Source organism: Kogia breviceps, chromosome 12 (assembly GCF_026419965.1).
Source record: "Kogia breviceps isolate mKogBre1 chromosome 12, mKogBre1 haplotype 1, whole genome shotgun sequence".
Classification (NCBI taxonomy): Eukaryota; Metazoa; Chordata; class Mammalia; order Artiodactyla; family Physeteridae; genus Kogia; species Kogia breviceps.
In genome coordinates this window covers 1,618,538-1,638,323 of record NC_081321.1, presented here as the reverse complement: position 1 = coordinate 1,638,323, position 19,786 = coordinate 1,618,538, and the positions used below count along the sequence as shown (strand labels likewise).

Below are 19,786 nucleotides of genomic sequence, written 5' to 3'. Positions count from 1 at the left end.
ACTACGGCAGTAGCAATGGAGAGTCAGGAATACATTTTTAAAGTGTGAGGGAGTCACAGTCAAGAGGCCTTGAGGGCTTCCCTGGTGGCGCAGTGGTTGAGAGTCCGCCTGCCGATGCAGGAGACACGGGTTCGTGCCCTGGTCCGGGAAGATCCCACGTGCCGCGGAGCGGCTAGGCCCGTGAGCCATGGCCGCTGGGCCTGCGCATCCGGAGCCTGTGCCCCGCAGCGGGGGAGGCCACAACAGTGAGAGGCCCGCATACCGCAAAAAAAAAAAAAAAAAAAAAAAAAAAAAAAAAAAAAAAAAAAAAGAGGCCTTGACAATTGCTTTGACATGGAGGGTATGGGTGAGGGAGGTGTCGTGAAGGACACCAAGATTTCAGGCCTGGATCCAGGAGGACAATTGGAGGACACAGAACAGGCAGGATTGCAAGGAAGAGGTGTAGCCAATCAGTATCTTCATGTCTGTACTTCTTGGCTCTCTAAGACTTACTCGACCATCATTTCGTGGTCAAAAGGTGACTGAGCCCCCTAAGAAACTAGAAGCATGTGATCATGGGAGTTTCCCTGGACCACGGATGTTAGATGCTCAGTGGGGATTCAACATCAGATTTCAGAGGGACTCGTAACTTTAACAAACAAGAATTGTTCTGAGTACATTGGAAATTATCGCACTCCTTCTTTATTGCACTATCTCTCGGACCCTTCCAAAAGCAACTTGAAGTTTTCTTTTTGACCAAAGCGCGTTGCTATGTGCCGTCCTTCTTGCTCTGTCCCTCTCCGACTCTCCATCCTGACGTGGTGGTCCTTCGGCTGATCCGTCCTGCCTTTCAAGTAGGTTTGTCATCCATGCTGGACCACAGCGCCTCGCGGAAGCAGCACCCTGTACATTTCCAGATGCTGGATATGGTGCTCGAGGCTCTGAGGAGAAGGTAGAGACACGGCTGGCGTCTCTGAAATCTCCATCTGCAGCCGACAGTGGTTCCCAAGTAAGAGGATAAGGAGGCGAAGCAGCTTCTCTTCTCGCTGGTCGGTGGGCTGCAGCGTGTGGAGGCCTTTGTGTCCCGCCTCCTGTTTCCTTGAGAGCAAAGGAAGGCTCTTCTTTCCTTTCAGTTGGGTTCTGTCCTAATGACGGGGAGGAGATGGTGAACAAGATCGTTTCCAGAGCAAAGACACAAAACCACGAATAAACAGATTCGCGGGCCAGCCTCTTGCGCATTACATTCAGTGCTGCTGCAGACACTCACGGGAAGCCGGGGATGAGGAGGACAGAGGCGCCTTCTTTGGAACGGGCGGCCAGCTGAAGATGTGACCTCAAGGACCGAGGAGCCTGCCCTGCACAGAGAGAGGAGAAGCTGGTCCTGAGGTCAGCCAAGTGCAAAGCGAGAAAGCGTGGGGACGGGCGGAGGCAGGCCTCAGACAGCTGGGGGTTCCTCCAGCAGAGTGGAAACCAGGAGAGGGTGGGAGGCCCGGCGGGGGGCAGCTCTTGAAAGGCCTTGCCTACGTGCTGAGGAGCTCCGATTTCATCCTTTCGGAGACGGGGAACCTTTCTTTAAAAAGCAGGGAAGTCTCTGGTCGGTTTTGAGTTTTAAAAAGAGCTCCTTTGGGACTTCCATGGTGGTCCAGTGGTTAAGACTCCACGCTGCCGCTGCAGGGGGCACAGGTTCGATCCCTGGTCGGGGAACAAGATCCCACATGCCGTGTGGGGTGGCCCCCCAAAATTAATTAATTAATTAAAAATAAATACATAAAATAGAAAGAGCTCCTTGGCAGCCGTATTCGTTGAAAGGCAATGCAGTTTTCCACCATCACTGTAGGGTCTTCTCCTCCCGAAGACACAGTCCCTTGGTCAGCATCCCTGTTACAAACTATCTGAAACTTCTTTCCACTTTCTCCCCAAGCCTTGCATTTCTTCGCGTAAGCACGTTGCTCCTGGCCTCCGCACCCCTCACACCTCACGGGGTCTGTCTCCCGACCCTCAGCTTTCAGCCTGGTTAGATCTCCCATCTCAACATAAACAAACACCAGCTCTTTAAAACCATCATTCCATTTCTTATACATCAGCTATCCTTCAAATAAAAGTGAAAAAAATTCTATTTTAATTTCTCCAGCTTTAAACAGCCTGACCTGTTCTCAATCCATGTATCATTCTGTTTGGGGGGCAAGTCTGCTTTCTTTCTCCCACAAGGCCGCGCGCGCGCGCGCGTGCGTGCGTGTGTGTGTGTGTGTGTGTGTGTGTGTGTATACTAGTCACTTTGTAATCAGCCTGTTTTTTATAAACATTGCTTTGGGGGCTACTTCCTACAAATCAGGAAGTTGTCCTCGGACAGCCTTCCTCTTGGTAAGAGGGCAGCGGTGAGAAGCAGGGAAGCAGAGCAGAGAAGGCCTTTGCTCCAGGGATGGTACGTGATGTGTTTCACCTGTGTTTGGGGAAGTGGGGAAAGGTCTCGATTTCAAGCCAGGGTCTCCTGGTCAATCGCTGTAGGACCGAGTTACCGGGCCCCTCCACGCCTTGGTTCCCTGTGGTTTCCCTGCTCAAAGTGAGGATAAAAATAGCCTGTACCATAGAATTTTAGTGACGGTTAAATGAGGAAAATGGATGTAACACATTTGGCTCGGTGCATGTAGAAGGTGTTTAATAAATGCTCACTAGTATTAGGTATTGTCACTGGTCATCAGTGAGGAGCTGTTCGTTGACAGGTGTGCCTACAGCAGGCAGGACGGGGCCACCAGGAGAAGGAGGGGGGCACATCCGACCTTCAGCAAACACTGGACCTACCGCAGAAGTAGGAACACACACAGTTCCAAGGCAGCGTGTGCAGGCTTGGCGGTGCAGGCTGGACACCATCCTCCAGGGGCTAAGGAAATGCCAGGTCCGGGGAAAGAGCCTCCTGGCCTTGGATTAATCAAAGGCAGCTTTACAGAGGAAGTGGACCTTGGTGGTGGACTTGAGAGTCGTTCGAGGTTTGATTGCTGGAGAGGCAAAGGATCAGGATGAGGTCTTGGGTGGGGAAGCAGGGCTTGTTCTCGGAGCAGGAGGAGACTGGCATAGAGACCCCGTGGCGGGAGCTTCGGGCAAAGAGTTCGGGGGTAGAATGAGGCCAGGTTGGGAAGTTTCGGGGGCTCAAGGGCTGGGAAGCACCGTGAATTTTCAGCTGGGGAAACATTATGACGCACAGTCAGCGCTGCAGGAAAGCCGGCATTGGAGCCCCGTGGGTTAGACAGCGGAGAGCACTTCCTGGAAAGCGGGGAAGGGAGATGAAGGCACCTGCACTTCAGGAGGTGTCCTCGGGTGTCCTGAGGTCCATGAGGAGCCTTTCTCTGCAGAGGTGGAAATGGAGTGGCCAGGTTGGCGGGGGGGATAGCGGGGAGGGGTGGGAAGGCACAGGCCTGCAGCTCTGGTACCCCCTCCCTTCTCCCCCCGACACCCCGCCACCGCACAACTCCTGGGACCGAGGGCAGCACTTGGACAGCAGCCGGGCATTCCCACAGGGACCGAGCTTGTCTACCTGCCGTGCCAGGACTGTTAACAAAATTGCAAATGACCTTTGAATGACAAGGCAGCAGCTCTTTGCTGGGTCGCAGGGTAAGAAGTAGCCAGTGGCGACCTGGAAAAGGGTCCCTGCGGGCTGTTCTTTCTGGGTAGGTTTCCAGGTGTGGGGGGGCCCCATCTGGGGCCAGGGGGCAGGTTTGGGAGGTGACATCACTTCCTAGGGGACACCTAAGCTGCTTGAGTCCTCGGGCTCTGGGGGAGGCCAGTCCTGAGCAGCCAGGGGTGGTTTTGTGAACAGCCGGTGACCTTGGCGGGCGCTTGTCCCGCGGGTGGGGCTTTCTTTGGCGTCACTGCCCTGGTGTGTGGACAGCAAGGAGACGCCCCGTCAGGGCAGAGCTGCTGCGTCGGCCCCGCAGCCCCCAAGCCCCTCTCCCGGTCTCCCAGCTGCTCGGGGTGGACACGGCCTCTTAGGGAATGAAAGCTTGTGGCTGGAAAAGTCCCAATTCAAATATGCACCCCTTTGGCTGTGACAGTAAAGTGGTCTCAGTAAGGACCCTGGACGTGCGCAGAGGGGCCCGAGTACAGCAGGGCTACACGCCACCTGGCCACTCAGCGGTTTGGGGGATGCTCCCCGCAAGGACCCTAAACAGGGCAAAAACCATCCCACGCTCGTTCTGGATCCTTGTCCCCCCTTGATTTTTCCTCGAGGCTCACTGGACCTGACATATTTATTTGTATATTATGCGTATAATATATTATTACATATTACTTGTTCACGGCTGTATCTCTGGCACATAACCAGGCCCCCAGGACACATTTGGCGAACGAGTATTTTGAAGGAAAGAAAGAATGCGGCAGGAGGGCAGGCCCCTCCTGGCCCTCAGGAGGCGTCCAGACTGAGAACGTGGCATCCTCCCCTCGCCCCGAAGAGAGAGACCCTGGACCCCCCTGCTTAATCCTGCCCCGTCCGCTCGCCCGGTCGGCCAAACCGTGGGCCTCACAGCCTCCTTCCTCCCCAGCCGGGTGGAGCAAGGCGTTTCCCTTCTGCCCCTGCCAGTGGGGGGGGCGGTGACGTCTGTCCGTGGGAGAGAGCGGGTCCTGAGGGCTGCTGTGTGTGTGTTTGGGAGACAAGTGTTCGATTTCGGGCGCCGGACATCTGGAAAGCAGAGAAAGAAGCCACCACACATGCTAGGGTCTTCTGTTTTCCTTTTCTGCGTTTTGAAAACATGATTTTTAATGAGCCGAGAGTTTGCTGGAAAGCACAGGGCGGTAGGAACAGCCGCCCGAGTGATTCCCGCCTTGGATGATGTTTACGAGGGCCGGATTAGCGGCTCGGGGAAGTTTGGCCTTAGCGCCTGTGCCGCAGCTGGGAGGTCAGAGCCGCTCTGACTCCCTCCTGCCCTCGGAAGCAGGCCCAGCGTGGCCTCCGGTGAACCTGGGACTTGCAGGAGAGGTGTCCCGGGAGCCTGATGAGAGGGTGGGACAGAAATGAGAGAGAGGGACCCGGGGGGCGAGAAGTGGCACCGGTTGGGAGAGAGAAGTCAGCTCCCCAGCGGTGGGGACGGGCCGGCGGGGAGGGAGAGGACCACAGGGAGGGGCCCCGGCCCTCCAGTCCCCAAGAAGGGCTGGCGGTGGGGTGGAGGGTGTTTGCACAAGGAAACTCTTTGAAGCTTCTCTCCTGTCCTCCCACTCCGGCCCTGGTCCCCTCCCCTCCATAAAGCCATTAGCTTCTGGTGCCAGCCCTATCTCTGCTCCATCTCTGGGCCCTGTCGGTGCATTCACAGACCTCCTGCCCTGGGGGACGGGGAGGATTTATGGGGGGGGGGGGGCTCTTCAGAGGAGGCCGGGTCTGTTAGGAAAGCAGGCTGTGGGGAGGTGCCGGCGGCCTCCGGGGCCGGATCTTTTCCGAGCTGGCTCTGCATGACAAAGGGGCTTTGATCTGCACCCCCCCAGCCCGACACACCTGCCCTCGGGTGCCCCCGCCCCGACCGAGACCTCCCGAAGAAAAGCCCGGAGGGGGTGGAGACAGCTGTGCCCCAGCTCCCCGGGCCCTGCTCGGCCACCTTCCTCTGCCGGTGGCCCCGGGACAGAGATAGCTCCCAGGCCAATGACGCAGAGCCCCCCCCGGAGAGCCCGCCGGCCCCGCGCTGCTCGGTGAGACGGGGGTGGTCTCGGAGTGTGGGGCCGGGTGTTTCGTTGAGGTGGGGTGCTGAGGGGCCCTGGGGGTGTGGCCACGCCCTGGATGGGGGCTCACGGAGGAGAGGAGGTGGGGTTGCGTTGCCAGAGGCTTGCTCCAGGGTCCGTCTGTCTCCAGGGGCTTTGGGGAGGCTGTTCTCTGGGAACAGGCAGTCTGATGCGAGGGTGGTAAACGGGCATAGAGGAGGCATGGGCCACCGAGGGGACACCACTGGCCCAGCCTGGGGGCAGCTTTTACATTTCACAGAGGAGTTGCCTCAAGAAAGTGGGAAGTCCCTCCCTCCTCCTACCGCCCTCCCTGGTGGACTCGGGCTGGGATTTGGGAAACGCGTTCAGCAGGAGAAGGGCGCAGATGGGGACCGAAGGCTCCTGTTTGGCTGTAGGTAATCAACCCGCCAGGTGTTGTTAGCTGCACGCGCAACAGATCCATCCCTGGAAGGAGCCGATGGGACGGTCCTGTCTCTTTGGACGTTCTGGAAGGAGGGCAGGTGTGCAGAGCAGCAGCCAGAGCATCTCCCTAAATGGCGCCGGGGGCCGCTCTGCCCTGGAAAGGCCTTGCTCTTCTCCCTTTCCTGGTCTCTCAGTCCCCCGTTTCCTTAAGCAGCGGGTCCCGAGCAGGGCTCCCCAGGCTGGAGCGACCCCCAGGGTGAGAAGGGGGTTGGGACGGGAGGCTGGGGAGAGATGGACCTTCCCCGGGAAGCAGGCCCTCCTGGTCCCCCTGGTCTGCATCGCACACTGACTGCTCCCTCTGGTCTCTTCTCTCCAGGGAGCCCGTCTCGGAAGCCGTCAGTCCCCGGGGTCGTCCCCGGGCCCTGGGGGGGGGGCGTAGGCAGACCATGCCCAGCCCGCCTGCCCTGCTCGCTGCTGCCGCCGCGCTGTTCGCCTGCTGGGCCCCGCTTCGGGCCGCGGCCAGCTCCTGGTGGTGAGTGCGGGCTGAAGCCCTCCCTGCCTGGCCCGCTGGGCCATAGAAGAGGGGAGAAGGGGCCATTCCCTTTTCAGCAACCCCAGGAGAGCGGGCACAGCTCTTTCTCTCTGGAGGCCCAGAGCTCTGTGAAGGTTCCCTGAGGAGAAAGGATTAGCTCATTTGGCTTTTCTTCTGATCCTGTGTCCACAGCCCCCTTTCCCCGGACCTCCTCTGTCTCCATGGGTTGTTAGATACAGCTCTTTTGTTGCTATCGGATCAATACGAATATTGATTTTTTTTTTTCCCGATGGCGAGGGCAGGGAAAGTAGGATTCCCGGTTTCTAAGTCTGAAGACCAGATGAGGGATTTGCAGGGGCCCGTGTGGCTTCCCTTTGTGTCGTTACGATTACTGTCACTGCCACAGTGCCAGGGGCATGGTCTGTGCTCTGCTCTCATTTTTGCTCAGATGGCAAGACCACAGCCTTCCCCTCTGACTTAGCACCTTATTATATCTGCTAGATGAGGGCGGGAGAGCCCTACCGGGCAGGGTCAGGGGCCGTGCGGCGGAGACGGAAGTGCAAACTTTTAGAGTCTCTGGCCACGTGGGTAAATTGGTTTCAATTTTAAAGGCCTGAGGGGAGTTCTCTTGAAAGGGACGGACTGCTTTCCGCACGCATCCTGCACTTGGGCCGCAGCGGCCTCACGCACAGCGCGCCCACACTGCAGGCCCCTCCGGCCCTCCCCCCTGAAGCCTTCTCCCAGCTCGGAGGGCTCCTCCCTGTCTGGTCACTGGGGATCCAGACGCCCAAGGTGGTCTCGGGCACATTCGACATCTCACGCGTCGCCTGCATTCGTGCCTCGGTTTCCCTTCGAAGGCAGGAACTCGGTTTGGGGTGACTTTCCTTCCCAAGCCCCCCGGCTCGGGGCCTGCCCACGGAAACCCCCCCGGGAGGGGGTCAGGTGTGAGGTCTGCCGCAGGCCCTGGGCCGCACTCACTGCCGGCCTCTTGCCGCAGGTCTTTGGCTATGAACCCGGTGCAGAGGCCTGAGATGTTCATCATCGGGGCGCAGCCCGTGTGCAGCCAGCTCCCCGGGCTCTCCGCCGGCCAGCGGAAGCTGTGCCAGCTGTACCAGGAGCACATGGCCTACATAGGCGAGGGGGCCAGGACGGGCATCAGGGAGTGCCAGCACCAGTTCCGGCAGCGGCGGTGGAACTGCAGCACCGTGGACGACGCCTCCGTCTTCGGGCGGGTCCTGCAGATCGGTGAGCGGGGCGCGGGGCTGGAGCAGCTGTGCTTCCCGGCCTGGGAGCCGGGGCTCCACGGGGACCCGCGTGCAAAGGGGGTGGTCTCGGGTGGCGTGCTGGCGCCCAGCCCCGGGGTCAGCTGGCCCTCTGCTTCCCACCCCAGCCCGAGCAGGCAGCCTAGAGGCGGGCGCTCCCTCTGGGCAGGGGGCCGGGGTCTAAGCTGAGTCAGGGCGGATCGGGAAGCCCGCCCACCACTCCTGAGAGCCCTGTCTCAGCTCCAGGGCCTCCTCTAGAGCTGTGGGCAGAGGGCTGAGAATTGCAGCCCCGAGTGTCTGCAGAGTTTTGCCTCTTCGACTTGGACACCGAGAGAGAGGGAAACTCTGGGCCAAACTGGCGATGGCTGTCGTTAACCCGACCCAGATCGAGTCCCGGCTTTTTCATTTGAAAGGGGATGGGTGTGAAAGTGCGGGCGGGGAGGGGGAGGCTGAAGGAGGAAGATGAGTGGGCCGCCGCTGCCTGGGTTCCTGTCCTGTCCCCTCTCCCACTCCTGGCCGAGGATTCTTTCTTTGGCTACCCTGTTGCTTAGATGGAGGTGTGATCTGGGGTCTAATTGTTTTAGGTCCTTTTGAAATGCAGTCCTCTCCTCCCTGGCAAGAAATTGAGAAATCCGGCCCTATTCTACTGGTTCTTATCCCCAGGGCCATAAAAGGGAGGTGTTAGAGCACCACGTCCCGGCTCACATTCTCCCCGAACAGCTTTCCCCCCAAAGGGAACATTCTGGAGTTCCCTGGGGCTGCGGTTTCTAGCAGGCCGGGACCAGGGGAGTTAGGGAATCTGCGCCTCTTTTGCGAAGGCCCCGCCCTCTCCTGACCCCTTTCCCCTCCCTCCCTGCCCCGCATTGAGAAGTGAGGTCCAGGGAAGTTACACTTTTTTTTTTTTTTTTTTTTTTTTTTTGTGGTACGCGGGCCTCTCACTGTTGTGGGCTCTCCCGTTGCGGAGCACAGGCTCCCGACGCACAGGCTCAGAGGCCATGGCTCACGGGCCCAGCCGCTACGCGGCATGTGGGATCTTCCCGGACCGGGGCACGAACCCGAACCCGCGTCCCCTGCATCGGCAGGCGGATTCTCAACCACTGCGCCACCAGGGAAGCCCCAGGGAAGTTACACTTTGAACCTTGCTTCTCTCTTCCTCCTTCAGCATCAACTCAAGGTCCTTGAAAGGAATGCTCATGAGTTCCTGTAACAGTCCTGCTGGGCAACTTTCCCAAAACAATAGGCCTGGGGGTCAAATGGGATTCATTCGTAGCTGATCAATTCTTCTCAAATAGGCTTAGCGCCTGCCCCTTCCTCCTGCTGAGCGTCTTGGCTATAGCCACTCTCCCTGCCTGCGGGGTTTCAGGTGAGGAAACTAGGATGGCCCAGGTGTAGAGAGAAGCATCCCCTCATCACTGTCAGGGAACTAATATTTCTTTAGGACCCACTGAATGCCTGACGTTGGCCAGATCCTGTTCATGTAATTTTGTTGCGCGAAGGCCCAAAAGCGCGGCTTTGCTTTAGGGAAGAAGGCGTGCCGGGGACAGAAACTCCGTGGGCTGCAGGTCTGCGTGGTGGCGTGACCAGTGGAAGCAGACACTACCAGTCTCTGCCCTACTCTGCTACAAATGGAACCCCTCTGCTTGCCTTATTCTCACCTCCCTGCAGGCTCATGCTGCCTGGGAAGCTGTCCTCCCGCCTCCCGCCGGGCCCAGGCATTCTGGCGAGTCCTCTCCCGGTGTCTGGAGGGTGGCTTGAGACGCCTTCCTTTGAGCCACTGCAAGTGTCCACCACCAGAGGGCAGCAGAGCGGCCTGGAGGGCACCGGGCCCCTCGCCTGGAGGCCGGGGAGGCCAGGGAGGCGGGAGGCTCCTACGGGTAGCTGGGCAGCTGTGGAACAGAGGACATGATAGTGTCCTGCTGTCTCTGTGTCCCGGGAAGATGCACGACCTCTCTCAGGAGGTCCCTGGCTGCCGGTTTATCAGCCTTTACCCTCTCTGAGGGTAGAGACGCCCCCAGCTCTCTGCAGCTGAGAGCAGCACGAGTTCTGTCCTTAGGCTTTTCCCTGAGGCCCACGTGCTGCCCCGGGAAGGCAGAGCTGCCTGCACTCAGGGCCGAATGAGGCCCCCAACAAAGGAGACAGAGTGACCACGGGAGATCCTGAGGGGATCCACCGGGACAGACAGGGATCCGACTGCATGGTGGGCTGGACCCTCAGAGCCCTGACATCTGCAGGATTACGCTCAGCCACAGGAACGTTATTTTAAAAGGCAATTCTGAGAGGGGTGACTCAGCTCTGCAAAGCGTGTTTGCTAAAGAGCGGTGGTGGAAGAAATCAGACATATGTGGCTTGGAAAAGAGAAAACATAAAAGGCATATTCGTTGTTTTCAAATCCTGAGGGGCTGTCAAATGCAAGAGGGATATTATAGCTCCAGAAGAGGGAAGTTATAGGGAGGCATCTTTCAGCTTTTACTCCAAGAAAGAACATTCTGGTGATTAGAGTCATTTTAAAAAGATGGAGTGGGTGGCCCTGGGAACCCAACCCGATTGTAAAAGCGATGCTCTCACAGCGGATGGAGTGTAGATCTGGGCCCGGCTGCAGGCTCTCCTCCCTGTCCCTGGATGCCAGGTTGGGGGGCGAGGCACTGCTTTGGGGAGACTTCTCAGGCATGACTCCTTCGAAGGGGTGCCCAGGCCCTCCTCCCTAAGACCCCCTGGCCACCTTGCCGTCCCGGGAGCTCGCATAGTCTAACTCCCTAGACCCACAGACCCTGTCTCGGGCTGCGGTTCACACTGGCTCAGACACCAGTCCCGAGGGCTGGATCGTGAGTGTGGCTTTTCCCATATCACCTGGTTTTTCCAGGTGCTTCTCCTGCCTCACACCTGACCGGAAGCTGCCCCCTGGTTACTGGAGAAAAACTGACTTGCCCTGTCTGTTCTGGTTGCAAACTTCACTGTGTTGTGCCTAGACCATCCAGAAGTAGGGCCAGGTGCAGTGACTGCAGACTGCCTTCCTCACCACCTGCCAAGACAGGATCATGGGGTGGCTACCCCTGACCCTGGAGGCTCAGACGAGGGTGGGGGGTGGCGTGCGGAGCAGAAGATCCGGCCTGGTTTAATCGCTGAGATCAGGACTGAATCTCAGTTCCCTGCTAAGAACGCCTCCCCTCCCTCCATACCTGAGTCCATACGAGTATTATTTATCGCTTCTCATAACAGCTTTGCTGAATGTAATTCACGTAAGGTACAGTTCAGCGTTTTGAAGTGCACAGTTCAGTGTATATTCACCAGATTGTGCAGCCATCAGCACCCTCTAACCTCAGGACATTTTCACAGCCCTGTAGAGACACCGCACACCCACAAGTGGTCACTCTCCATCTCTTCTCCCTCTTCCCCAGACCCTGGACAGCACTAATCTTTCTGTCTCTATGAATTTCCATATTGTGGAGATTTCATATAAACGGGATCATACAATACATGGCCTTTTTTTTTTTTTTTTTTTTTTTTTTTTTTTTTTTTTGCGGTATGCGGGCCTCTCACTGCTGCGGCCTCTCCCGTTGTGGAGCGCAGGCTCCGGACGCACAGGCCCAGCGGCCATGGTTCACGGGCCCAGCCGCTCCGCGGCACGCAGGATCCTCCCGGACCAGGGCACGAACCCGTGTCCCCTGCATCGGCAGGCGGACTCTCAACCACTGCGCCACCAGGGAAGCCCAATACATGGCCTTTTGTGTCGGTTCAGTACAGATACAAAATGCCCAGTGGCTCACTTACCATAATAACTCAAGGTTCAACCATGTTGTATGTAGCCTGTCCGCAGCACTTCATTACTTTTTATGGCTGAATAATATTCCGTTGAGTGGATAATGCCACCTTTTGTCACCCATTCATTCGCTGATGGACGATATGAGTTGTTTCCACTTTTGGGGTATTATGAATGATGCTGAGACGAACATTCACGCACTAGTTTTGCTTTGGACATGTTTTCATTCATCTTGGATATACTCTTAGGAGTGGAATTCCTGGGTCATATGGTAGTTCTACATTTAACCTTTTGAGGAGCTGCCAGACTGTTTTCCAAAGCAGCTGCGCCTTAAAACACTCCCACCAGCAACACGTGAGGGTTCCGGTTTTTCCGTATCCTCATCAACTTGTCATTAGTTGCCTTTTTGATTATAGCCGTCCTCGTGGGTGTGAAGTGATGTCTCGTGATTTTGATTTGCGTGTCCCTGGAGGCTGAGTATTATTTTTTATCAACGTTTTTATTGAAGTAGAACATCCATCATATGGCTTCTTAAGTGGTTCACTATAGCGATAAAGTGCGCAGTTTGGATTTTTTACAGGCAATGATCTGGATATTTAGAAAGACCGTGCTGAGTGTCCGTGGAGGTGGTCCCCCAGTGCTGTCGGGTTGGGAGGCAGTGTGGACCTCGGGGGACAGAGGGAAACGGCTCAGACGATTCTGGATGTTGTCATCCTAGTTCATTTCTACTCCTGGTCTCGGCCGCTGTCCAGCTAGGTAATGCAGGCGTAAAAAGACAGATGTGTGTGACTCGTGGAGGGTGAGAAACGGACGTGTGAGGGAGAGGAGTTTGCCAGGATAGAGCTGCACTGTGGGTGCCATGATCTGTGCCCAGTCTCGTTCCGGCCGTCCCACCTGGTCCACCAGTGCCTCCATGCCCGCCCCCCACTCCCGCCGTCCACTCAGGCCGGCCTCCTAGGAAGGCACAGCCGGGGAGACGTCTCCGGAAGGGATGAGGTGCAGGCTGGGGCTGAAGGGGCTCACGGGCAGACGAGTCAACTTCGGTTCCTGGTCCAGGGCGCTTTCTCACCCCGGGGGCCTCGGCAGGGAGAGGTGCCCCCTCCCGGGGTGCGGGCTGGCGGGGCGGCAGGGGGCAGGGGCCTCAGCCGTCTCCTGTCCGCCCGCAGGGAGCCGGGAGACGGCCTTCACCTACGCCGTGAGCGCGGCCGGGGTGGTCAACGCCATCAGCCGTGCCTGCCGCGAGGGGGAGCTGTCCACGTGCGGCTGCAGCCGGGCCGCGCGGCCCAAGGACCTGCCCCGGGACTGGCTGTGGGGCGGCTGCGGCGACAACGTGGACTACGGCTACCGCTTCGCCAAGGAGTTCGTGGACGCCCGCGAGCGCGAGAAGAACTTCGCCAAGGGCTCGGAGGAGCAGGGCCGCGTGCTCATGAACCTGCAGAACAACGAGGCCGGCCGGAGGGTAAGCGACCCCGCCCCACGCGCACCCGGACGGCGGGCCCCGCCCACACGCACACCCAGATGAAGGACCCCACCCCCGCAGACACCTAGACCGTTGGCTGTTCCTGGGCTCTGCTGTGCGATGGCAGCTGGTCCAGGAAGGGGGTTGAGTCTGACCACAGAGGTTCTTACGATGCTGACCTAGAGTCCCACGATGTGGAACTCATCCTTGATTTCCAAAGGCTCCATTTCCCATGAGACACACGCAGTTGTCACTCTTTCAGCCTTATCTATTGCAACACGGGACATCTGTGCCTGTAGGACTTAGGTGCAGTCTCATCATCAGAATCCCAGACGCCTCTTGTCTTGACTGCCCCTCCTGTGTCATTTGAACAGCTAGGATGATTGGAAGTTTAGGCCGTCAGACCTCGTCTAGGGTTTATGGTTTGTTAGAGGCTCAGGTAAAGCAGAGCTGACTTTTCGGGGCTGCCATCATGCATGTCCCCAGACCCAGTCCAAAAGCACACTTCAGTACTGATGGCAAACACACTTGGGTGCTTCAGCCTAAGTGGAAGTGTGGAAGGCAAGCATCCTCTGGAGGCCCAGTCTCATCAACCTCATGTAAGAGGCGAGGGCCTTCTGAGCCTCAGTTTCAGCGGAGACGAAAATGTAGGTTTGGGGAGAGCTGGGTTTATTGTTTGTGCAGAGCACACCCGGGCCAGGGCTCTGGGCTTCCTGCACGGGTGCTGGGGAGCTCGGGCCTCGTCTGCCGGCACCTGCTCTGGAAGCCCCCATGTCTGAGCACGCGGCCTGCTCCTCTCTCCTGGGCAGGGTCTGCCCCGACGGGGTCTGCCTCTGCTACCGACTGGAGGCCTCACTCAGCCAGAAGCTCTGTCTTCCACTCTTGAGGCGTCCGCTGTGGATGTGCGTCCAGATCTCCCTGGAGAGAGGTCTGAGGCCCGAGCGCCGGGTGGTAGGAGGCCCTCCTGGCGAAGGGCCGGGGCCACGGACGTCTCGGGAAACTACACAGACCTCTCTCTGGGAGGGCTGTCCACACTCAGGTCTGTGTCAAGCCCGGGCTCGGGGCCCAGCAAGGTACTTAGTGAGGCCAAAGATGAGCTTGCGATAAAACAGGAGCAGCAGTTTCTGGAGGAGAAATAAATTCAGAAATTTAAGGTTGGTTCGTTGGTGATTCAGTAACAGGATATGGATATACTTCTAAAATGTGTTAATACATTAATTTTAAAAAATTCACTCGTTTCGCAGGAGCACATATCAAACAAGGGGGCTCGGAAATGCCTTTTCTGTGACTTAGCATCCTGCGGTGCTGGTAGAACATGGTACCCGTGTGTAAACCTGGCGCCGTCGCTAGCGCGGCGTCAAGTCAGAATTAGAATCCGTCACTGCCCAGCCTCTCCTTGCAGAGCCCGCGTCCAGAGGCTGGTCTTGTTTAGCCAGATAAGCGTGTTCAGCTGTGGCATATGTCAGGAGTTCGGGCCGTCGCTCTGATCCGTGGCTGTTGTGCTGTAAATCCGGGTGGAGAGACCAGAACTCTTCTGCTCTGAGGGCATCTGTGGAGCTGCCTCAGTCTCCCACGACTTCCTCTCTGTTTGCCAGCCTTTGGGAGTCTAACCGTGCGACTGATTTAAAAAAAAAAAAAAAAAAAAAAAAAGGTTAAGGTCTTCACCTTCTCTCCTGAATGCCCAGATTCTACCCATTTTTCGAGATCCCAGTTCAAACACCACGTACTCCCACAATCTCTCCCATCCCCCGTGGCCGACAGTCTCTGCATCTGAGGCGCAGGGGAGCCTTGCGCACTTGGCTGAGGTGTTAGACTTTGCTTCCTCCAGCTCCTGAGGACCGGGGTGCCCCGGGACCTGTGCACGTGACAGTGCAGGGAAAATTCCCCGTGGCCTCCTAGCAAGAGGTCAAATTCAGGAAGGCTTTCCTGTCTCTGCTCGGAGCCCTGCTTGGGGCCCCGGGGCAGAGGCGGAGGTGCGTCCTCATCCGGCCCCACTTCTGCTGGCTCCTCATTTCTTCACCCTTAATTGTTTGTTTGCTTTTTCCAGCCCTTATCTCGGCTGCGCCTTCCATCAGCCTGTCCTACCCCCTCCCCGCCTTCCTCTGTCTGCCCCCTGCAGTCTCCTCACCTCTGCACAGCCCTTTCTCTCTCCCCGGCCTCCATCTGCTCCAGGTGGGGAATCTCTGTCCCCCTCTATGCCTTATCCCCCCTCCAAGGAGCAGGCCTCGCCATCAATCACCTCCCACCTCCTGACACCTACACAGAACCTTCCTCAGGAAGGACTGAGCGGTGGCCAGCATTGAAAATGCCCCGGACCGGTATTTTACAGCCAGATCTTTCTAAAGGGCAGGATATCTACGATCTGACATCTTGACCACAGAGTAAATCTCGGGCATACTTCGCAAGAAATTTCTCTTGGCCTTTGAGAGCCTCTAGTGGCCCTGTTCTACAATACTGAAGCCAGGGGCGGTGGGTTGATACTGCCTTGTCACTCAAGGGCCTCTGAGCATTTTCCAGATGAAAGCTGCCTCGTCCTTGTGACATTCCTGCCAGTGACCAAGCTCCGTCACACCGTTAGATGCGGAAGAGGGGCAAGGGGCTCTGCCAGGGGGCCAGATGTAGACCTAAGAAAAATTTTCAAACGTTCTCTCGCTTTTTCAGTTCGCAGCAAAAAGGGCCAAAATTACCAACCTCCTTCTCTTGCAAGAGGAGCATCTATATATTAGCAACAGTAAAATATTTAAAATACAAACATTACCATCTCTACGGTGTCTTTCTTCCTAGAAGAAGGTAGAATGGACGTCTAAATAGTGAGGGTCAGTGACGCTCTCCCTTCCGGATTTGTTTTACTAAAATTCCTGTCCCTCCCAAATCTCCCGAAGTGTTTGCTCCCCGCGGAGATGCTTATCCACCCCTCACCCCCAGTCACTCAGTGTCGAGTACACAGTTTCAGGCCCTTAATGTTTCCTCCTTCTTCTAACAGCGCCAGCTGCCTGACATGCCTCTCTAAACCGAGGACCATTTCCAAGGAATGTCAGGCTCCAGCTCCGACCCGGGGGGATTTGCACCAGAGGACGATTGCGGGCTCCGCCTTTGAAGTCCCTGTCGGAATGGGGTGTCAGTTCCTTTCTGCCTTCGGCCTGGAGCTGCCGGCCAAGTGCTGGTGCCTTTAACCTTGGGGAGGGGCCTGCCTGACTTCTCCACCCTAATCCGTTTTTAAGCCCCAAGTTTGGTGAGCAATCCTTCCCGGGTGGCCCTTGCACAGCTTATTGAGCCTCGTGTAGAGCGACAGTTTCTCCACCCGAAAATAGTGGGAATAGTTCTGTACCAGAAAAGAATCAGGAAGAGTTTGGACAGTGGTAATATGAGCTGATGCGGCTGAAGCTCTCTCTTGCACCTGCAGTGGTCCTGGCCGCAGTGCTGCATAAAGACACAATCTGGGGACTCTTGAAAAGAAAGCCGAGAGAAACCCTTGACAAATGAGTCCTGCCTGCGTCGGTGACAATAGCCGTGGCAGAAGAAAATGTTGGGCGGCGGACCTGCATCTTTATCCTGCCATCTGCACTTCTGGGCCGGCTGCCAGGGCTAGTTGACACAATGCCTCCGTATGCTTTTGCTGAAAGGCACTTTGTAAGCAGCTTTCTGGTCTGCTCTTGCTTTTCCATTTGGATTTGGGGTAGCCCACGTTCAGGTCCCCTCCCACTTTTGTGGTTCAGTGGCTTCTGGGTGGATTTGTTTTCCAAGACACCCGCCCTAAGGTGGAGCCACCGGTCTGCTGTCCTCTCCCCTGCGTCACAGCCACTCCCAGGGGGCGTCGCGGCACAAATGTGCTGTGGTTTATGGTGAAGCTCCGATGACTCTGTAGAGCTAGGGACCAACTGTTAACACAGAAGAAGGGACCGTTTCATTCTCTGGGGGCTTGGCAGGATTCGGGGTAGCTTTCGGCTAGCCAGGGCCGTGCCAGCGGCCTCTGTTATAGGCTCCCGGGACGGCTGATTCTTTTTTCTGGACTGGGCTCCATATCATGTAAAAGCTAGACTCATGTTGTTGGTTTTTATTTGTTTGAGCTGACTTTGATCAAGAGAGCAATAGCCTTTTTTTTTTTTTTTTCTTTTCCTGCTGGTAACGGTGACACATTTCTTGTGACAAATTTCAAGTGATAATAAATGGGTAACAAAAAGGGCAAGTGTGCCGTCCTGGTAGTGACTCGGACATGGCCGTCACCTCCCCAGAAGTTTTCTACGTGCTGTTCCTTTCATCCACTTTCAACCTGGAAAGACCTTTGGACACGGTTGGAAACCCGGCCCTCCGCACACGCACCCTGACATGCACCGCACCCTGCCGGCCTGCCCTCTCCTGCACTCGCCCGAGCCAGCCTCCGGGCATCTTCCGTCAGGGATACGCCTTCTCATCCCCTTCTGTCTCCTCCCCCTCTCCCCGCAGGCTGTGTATAAGACGGCTGACGTGGCCTGCAAATGCCACGGCGTCTCGGGGTCCTGCAGCCTCAAGACCTGCTGGCTGCAGCTGGCGGAGTTCCGCAAGGTGGGGGACCAGCTGAAGGAGAAGTACGATAGCGCGGCTGCCATGCGCATCACCCGCCGGGGCAGGCTGGAGCTGGTCAACAGCCGCTTCAAGCAGCCCACCCCCGAGGACCTGGTCTACGTGGACCCCAGCCCGGACTACTGCCTGCGCGACCAGAGCACGGGCTCGCTGGGCACGCAGGGCCGCCTGTGCAACAAGACGTCCGAGGGCCTGGACGGCTGCGCGCTCATGTGCTGCGGCCGCGGCTACGACCAGTTCAAGAGCGTGCAGACCGAGCGCTGCCACTGCAAGTTCCACTGGTGCTGCTTCGTCCGCTGCAAGAAGTGCACGCAGGTCGTGGACCAGTTCGTCTGCAAGTAGCCAGGGCCGCTCTCCGGTGTCCCTCCGCGCTCCCGCACAGAGTCTATAGGATATAAATCTATATAAATCTATTTTATATTTGTATAAAGAAAAGGATGGATGGCAAATAATTGAAGGAAGAAAACGGAAAGGAAAAGCCTATTTAAGAGACGCTGGAAATCTTGGAGGATTGGGTTTTCCTGGTTCTCTGCTCCCAGTGGGTGGGAAAGGGGCTCTGTCCCCGCCCCTGGTGGGGGACTCTCAAGAGGTAGGGACTTGGGAATGTTCCCTGTCTACCCACCGCGGCCTTGAGGACAGAGGTGGTGCTTGGAAGGGGAACTTGATCAAGTCTGGAGTCTTTGCTGGGTGGGTGACTGCCCTGCGACCCTGGCCTCTGGGCCAGGTGGCCCCGTGGAGTGGCGGGAATCCAGCCTCACGCCTGGCATCTTCTGGGTCTCGTCCAGAACACCGACTGGTTCCATGAGAGGTCCAGTGCCTCCTTGCACTTTCGTCCGTGTGCGTACTTGCAGAATCCACAGTTACAGGAAAGAGGACGGGCCCCACGCCGTCTCTGGGGACCACAGGGGGACAGCTCCTCCCCAGACCCCGGGGCCTGCCTTTCCAGCGAGAATTACTTTTCCTCCGCGATTCACTGGCTCCTGCACCAGGAGGGAGGGGTCGTTTGACTTGATGCGTCAGGAAAGACATGGACTCTCTGTGCCTGAGCTGCAGAAAGCCAGCTGCTGGCTGGCGAGGGCGGATGGCGCCGGCTCCCCCGCAGGGAGCAGACGCTCTGAGGCTTCTGCTGCCCCCCCCGCCACCCCCCACCCTCGTTGCGGGAAGCCGGGCCAGGCGCGGCCATGCTCGGCCGGCCTGTTGCAGGCTCTTCACCTGTGCCCCGGATGTAGTTTCCCTCTGACATTAAACACCCTCCACTGACGTTTCTCTTTCCTTACTTGGACACACGGTTATGTTTCACGGGTCCTTTTATTTTCGATCTGATCCTTGGAACCCTGCTACACGGTGCGCGCACGCAAGAGGGCAGGAGAACGGAGACGTTTCAGAGCCCTAGTCTGGCGTCACAGGGACGGGGGCATCGCGAGAGTTCGTAAGGTGACGCGTGCGTGCGCGCCTTCTCCCCAGGGGCAACACGGAGTTAAAAGATGGCCGTTAATGTCGCTGCTCTGAACAGAGTTCAGAGAGTTAGGGTTGAACCTCATATCTTCCCCATTTTCCCTCCTACCAGTCTTCCTGGGCTCTTGGTGACCACAGGCGTTGGGGATGCCCTCTGCTGGCTTCTCCGTGTTGCCATGTCCGGTTTGGGGGCCAGAACTTCAGTTTTGGAGTATCTGGGACAGGAGAGAATAAGGCAGAGCTCAGGCACCCTAGAAAAGGCAGGAGTTTCTGGGAGAGACACTGAGACAGGCTGTCCAGCGAGCCAGAAGCCACAAAAGACACCAATTTTTATGTTAGAAAAGTTTGTTGGGCCTCCCTGGTGGCGCAGTGGCTGGGGGTCCGCCTGCCGATGCAGGGGACGCGGGTTCGTGCCCCGGTCCGGGAGGATCCCACGTGCCGCGGAGCGGCTGGGCCCGTGAGCCGTGGCCGCTGAGCCTGCGCGTCCGGAGCCTGTGCTCTGCAACGGGAGAGGCCACAGCGGTGAGAGGCCCGCGTACCGCAAAAAAAAAAAAAGTTTGTTTCTGGGTAAGTGATGGGATTACGGAATTAACTTGGTTATAACGAGCAAATGCTGCTTCAGAACAGTGTAAAAGACATTCTGCCTGAGGGTATCCACGGTCCCATATCCTGCTGTGTCTTTA

General features: G+C 57.3%; 1 protein-coding gene across 10 annotated transcripts in view; it reads left to right on the top strand.

Annotated features, from left to right (window-relative positions):
• WNT5B (Wnt family member 5B) overlaps positions 1–18,983 on the top strand; it is a 90,684-nt gene extending 71,701 nt beyond the window's left edge. For 4 of the 10 annotated variants that reach the window (XM_067008471.1, XM_059081376.2, XM_067008472.1 and 1 more), the window contains exons 2-5: positions 6,455–6,610; positions 7,608–7,855; positions 12,796–13,088; positions 17,532–18,980. In XM_067008471.1, the coding sequence (XP_066864572.1) occupies positions 6,455–6,610; positions 7,608–7,855; positions 12,796–13,088; positions 17,532–17,990 (1,156 nt within the window). In that variant the 3' untranslated portion in view covers positions 17,991–18,980. Of the gene's footprint in view, positions 1–2,385; positions 2,402–4,559; positions 5,647–5,953; positions 6,335–6,454; positions 6,611–7,189; positions 7,486–7,607; positions 7,856–12,795; positions 13,089–17,531 lie in introns of those variants that run through there. The other 6 variants (XM_059081371.2, XM_067008475.1, XM_067008469.1 and 3 more) reach the window with 6 other exon arrangements.
• The last annotated feature ends 803 nt before the right edge of the window (positions 18,984–19,786 follow it).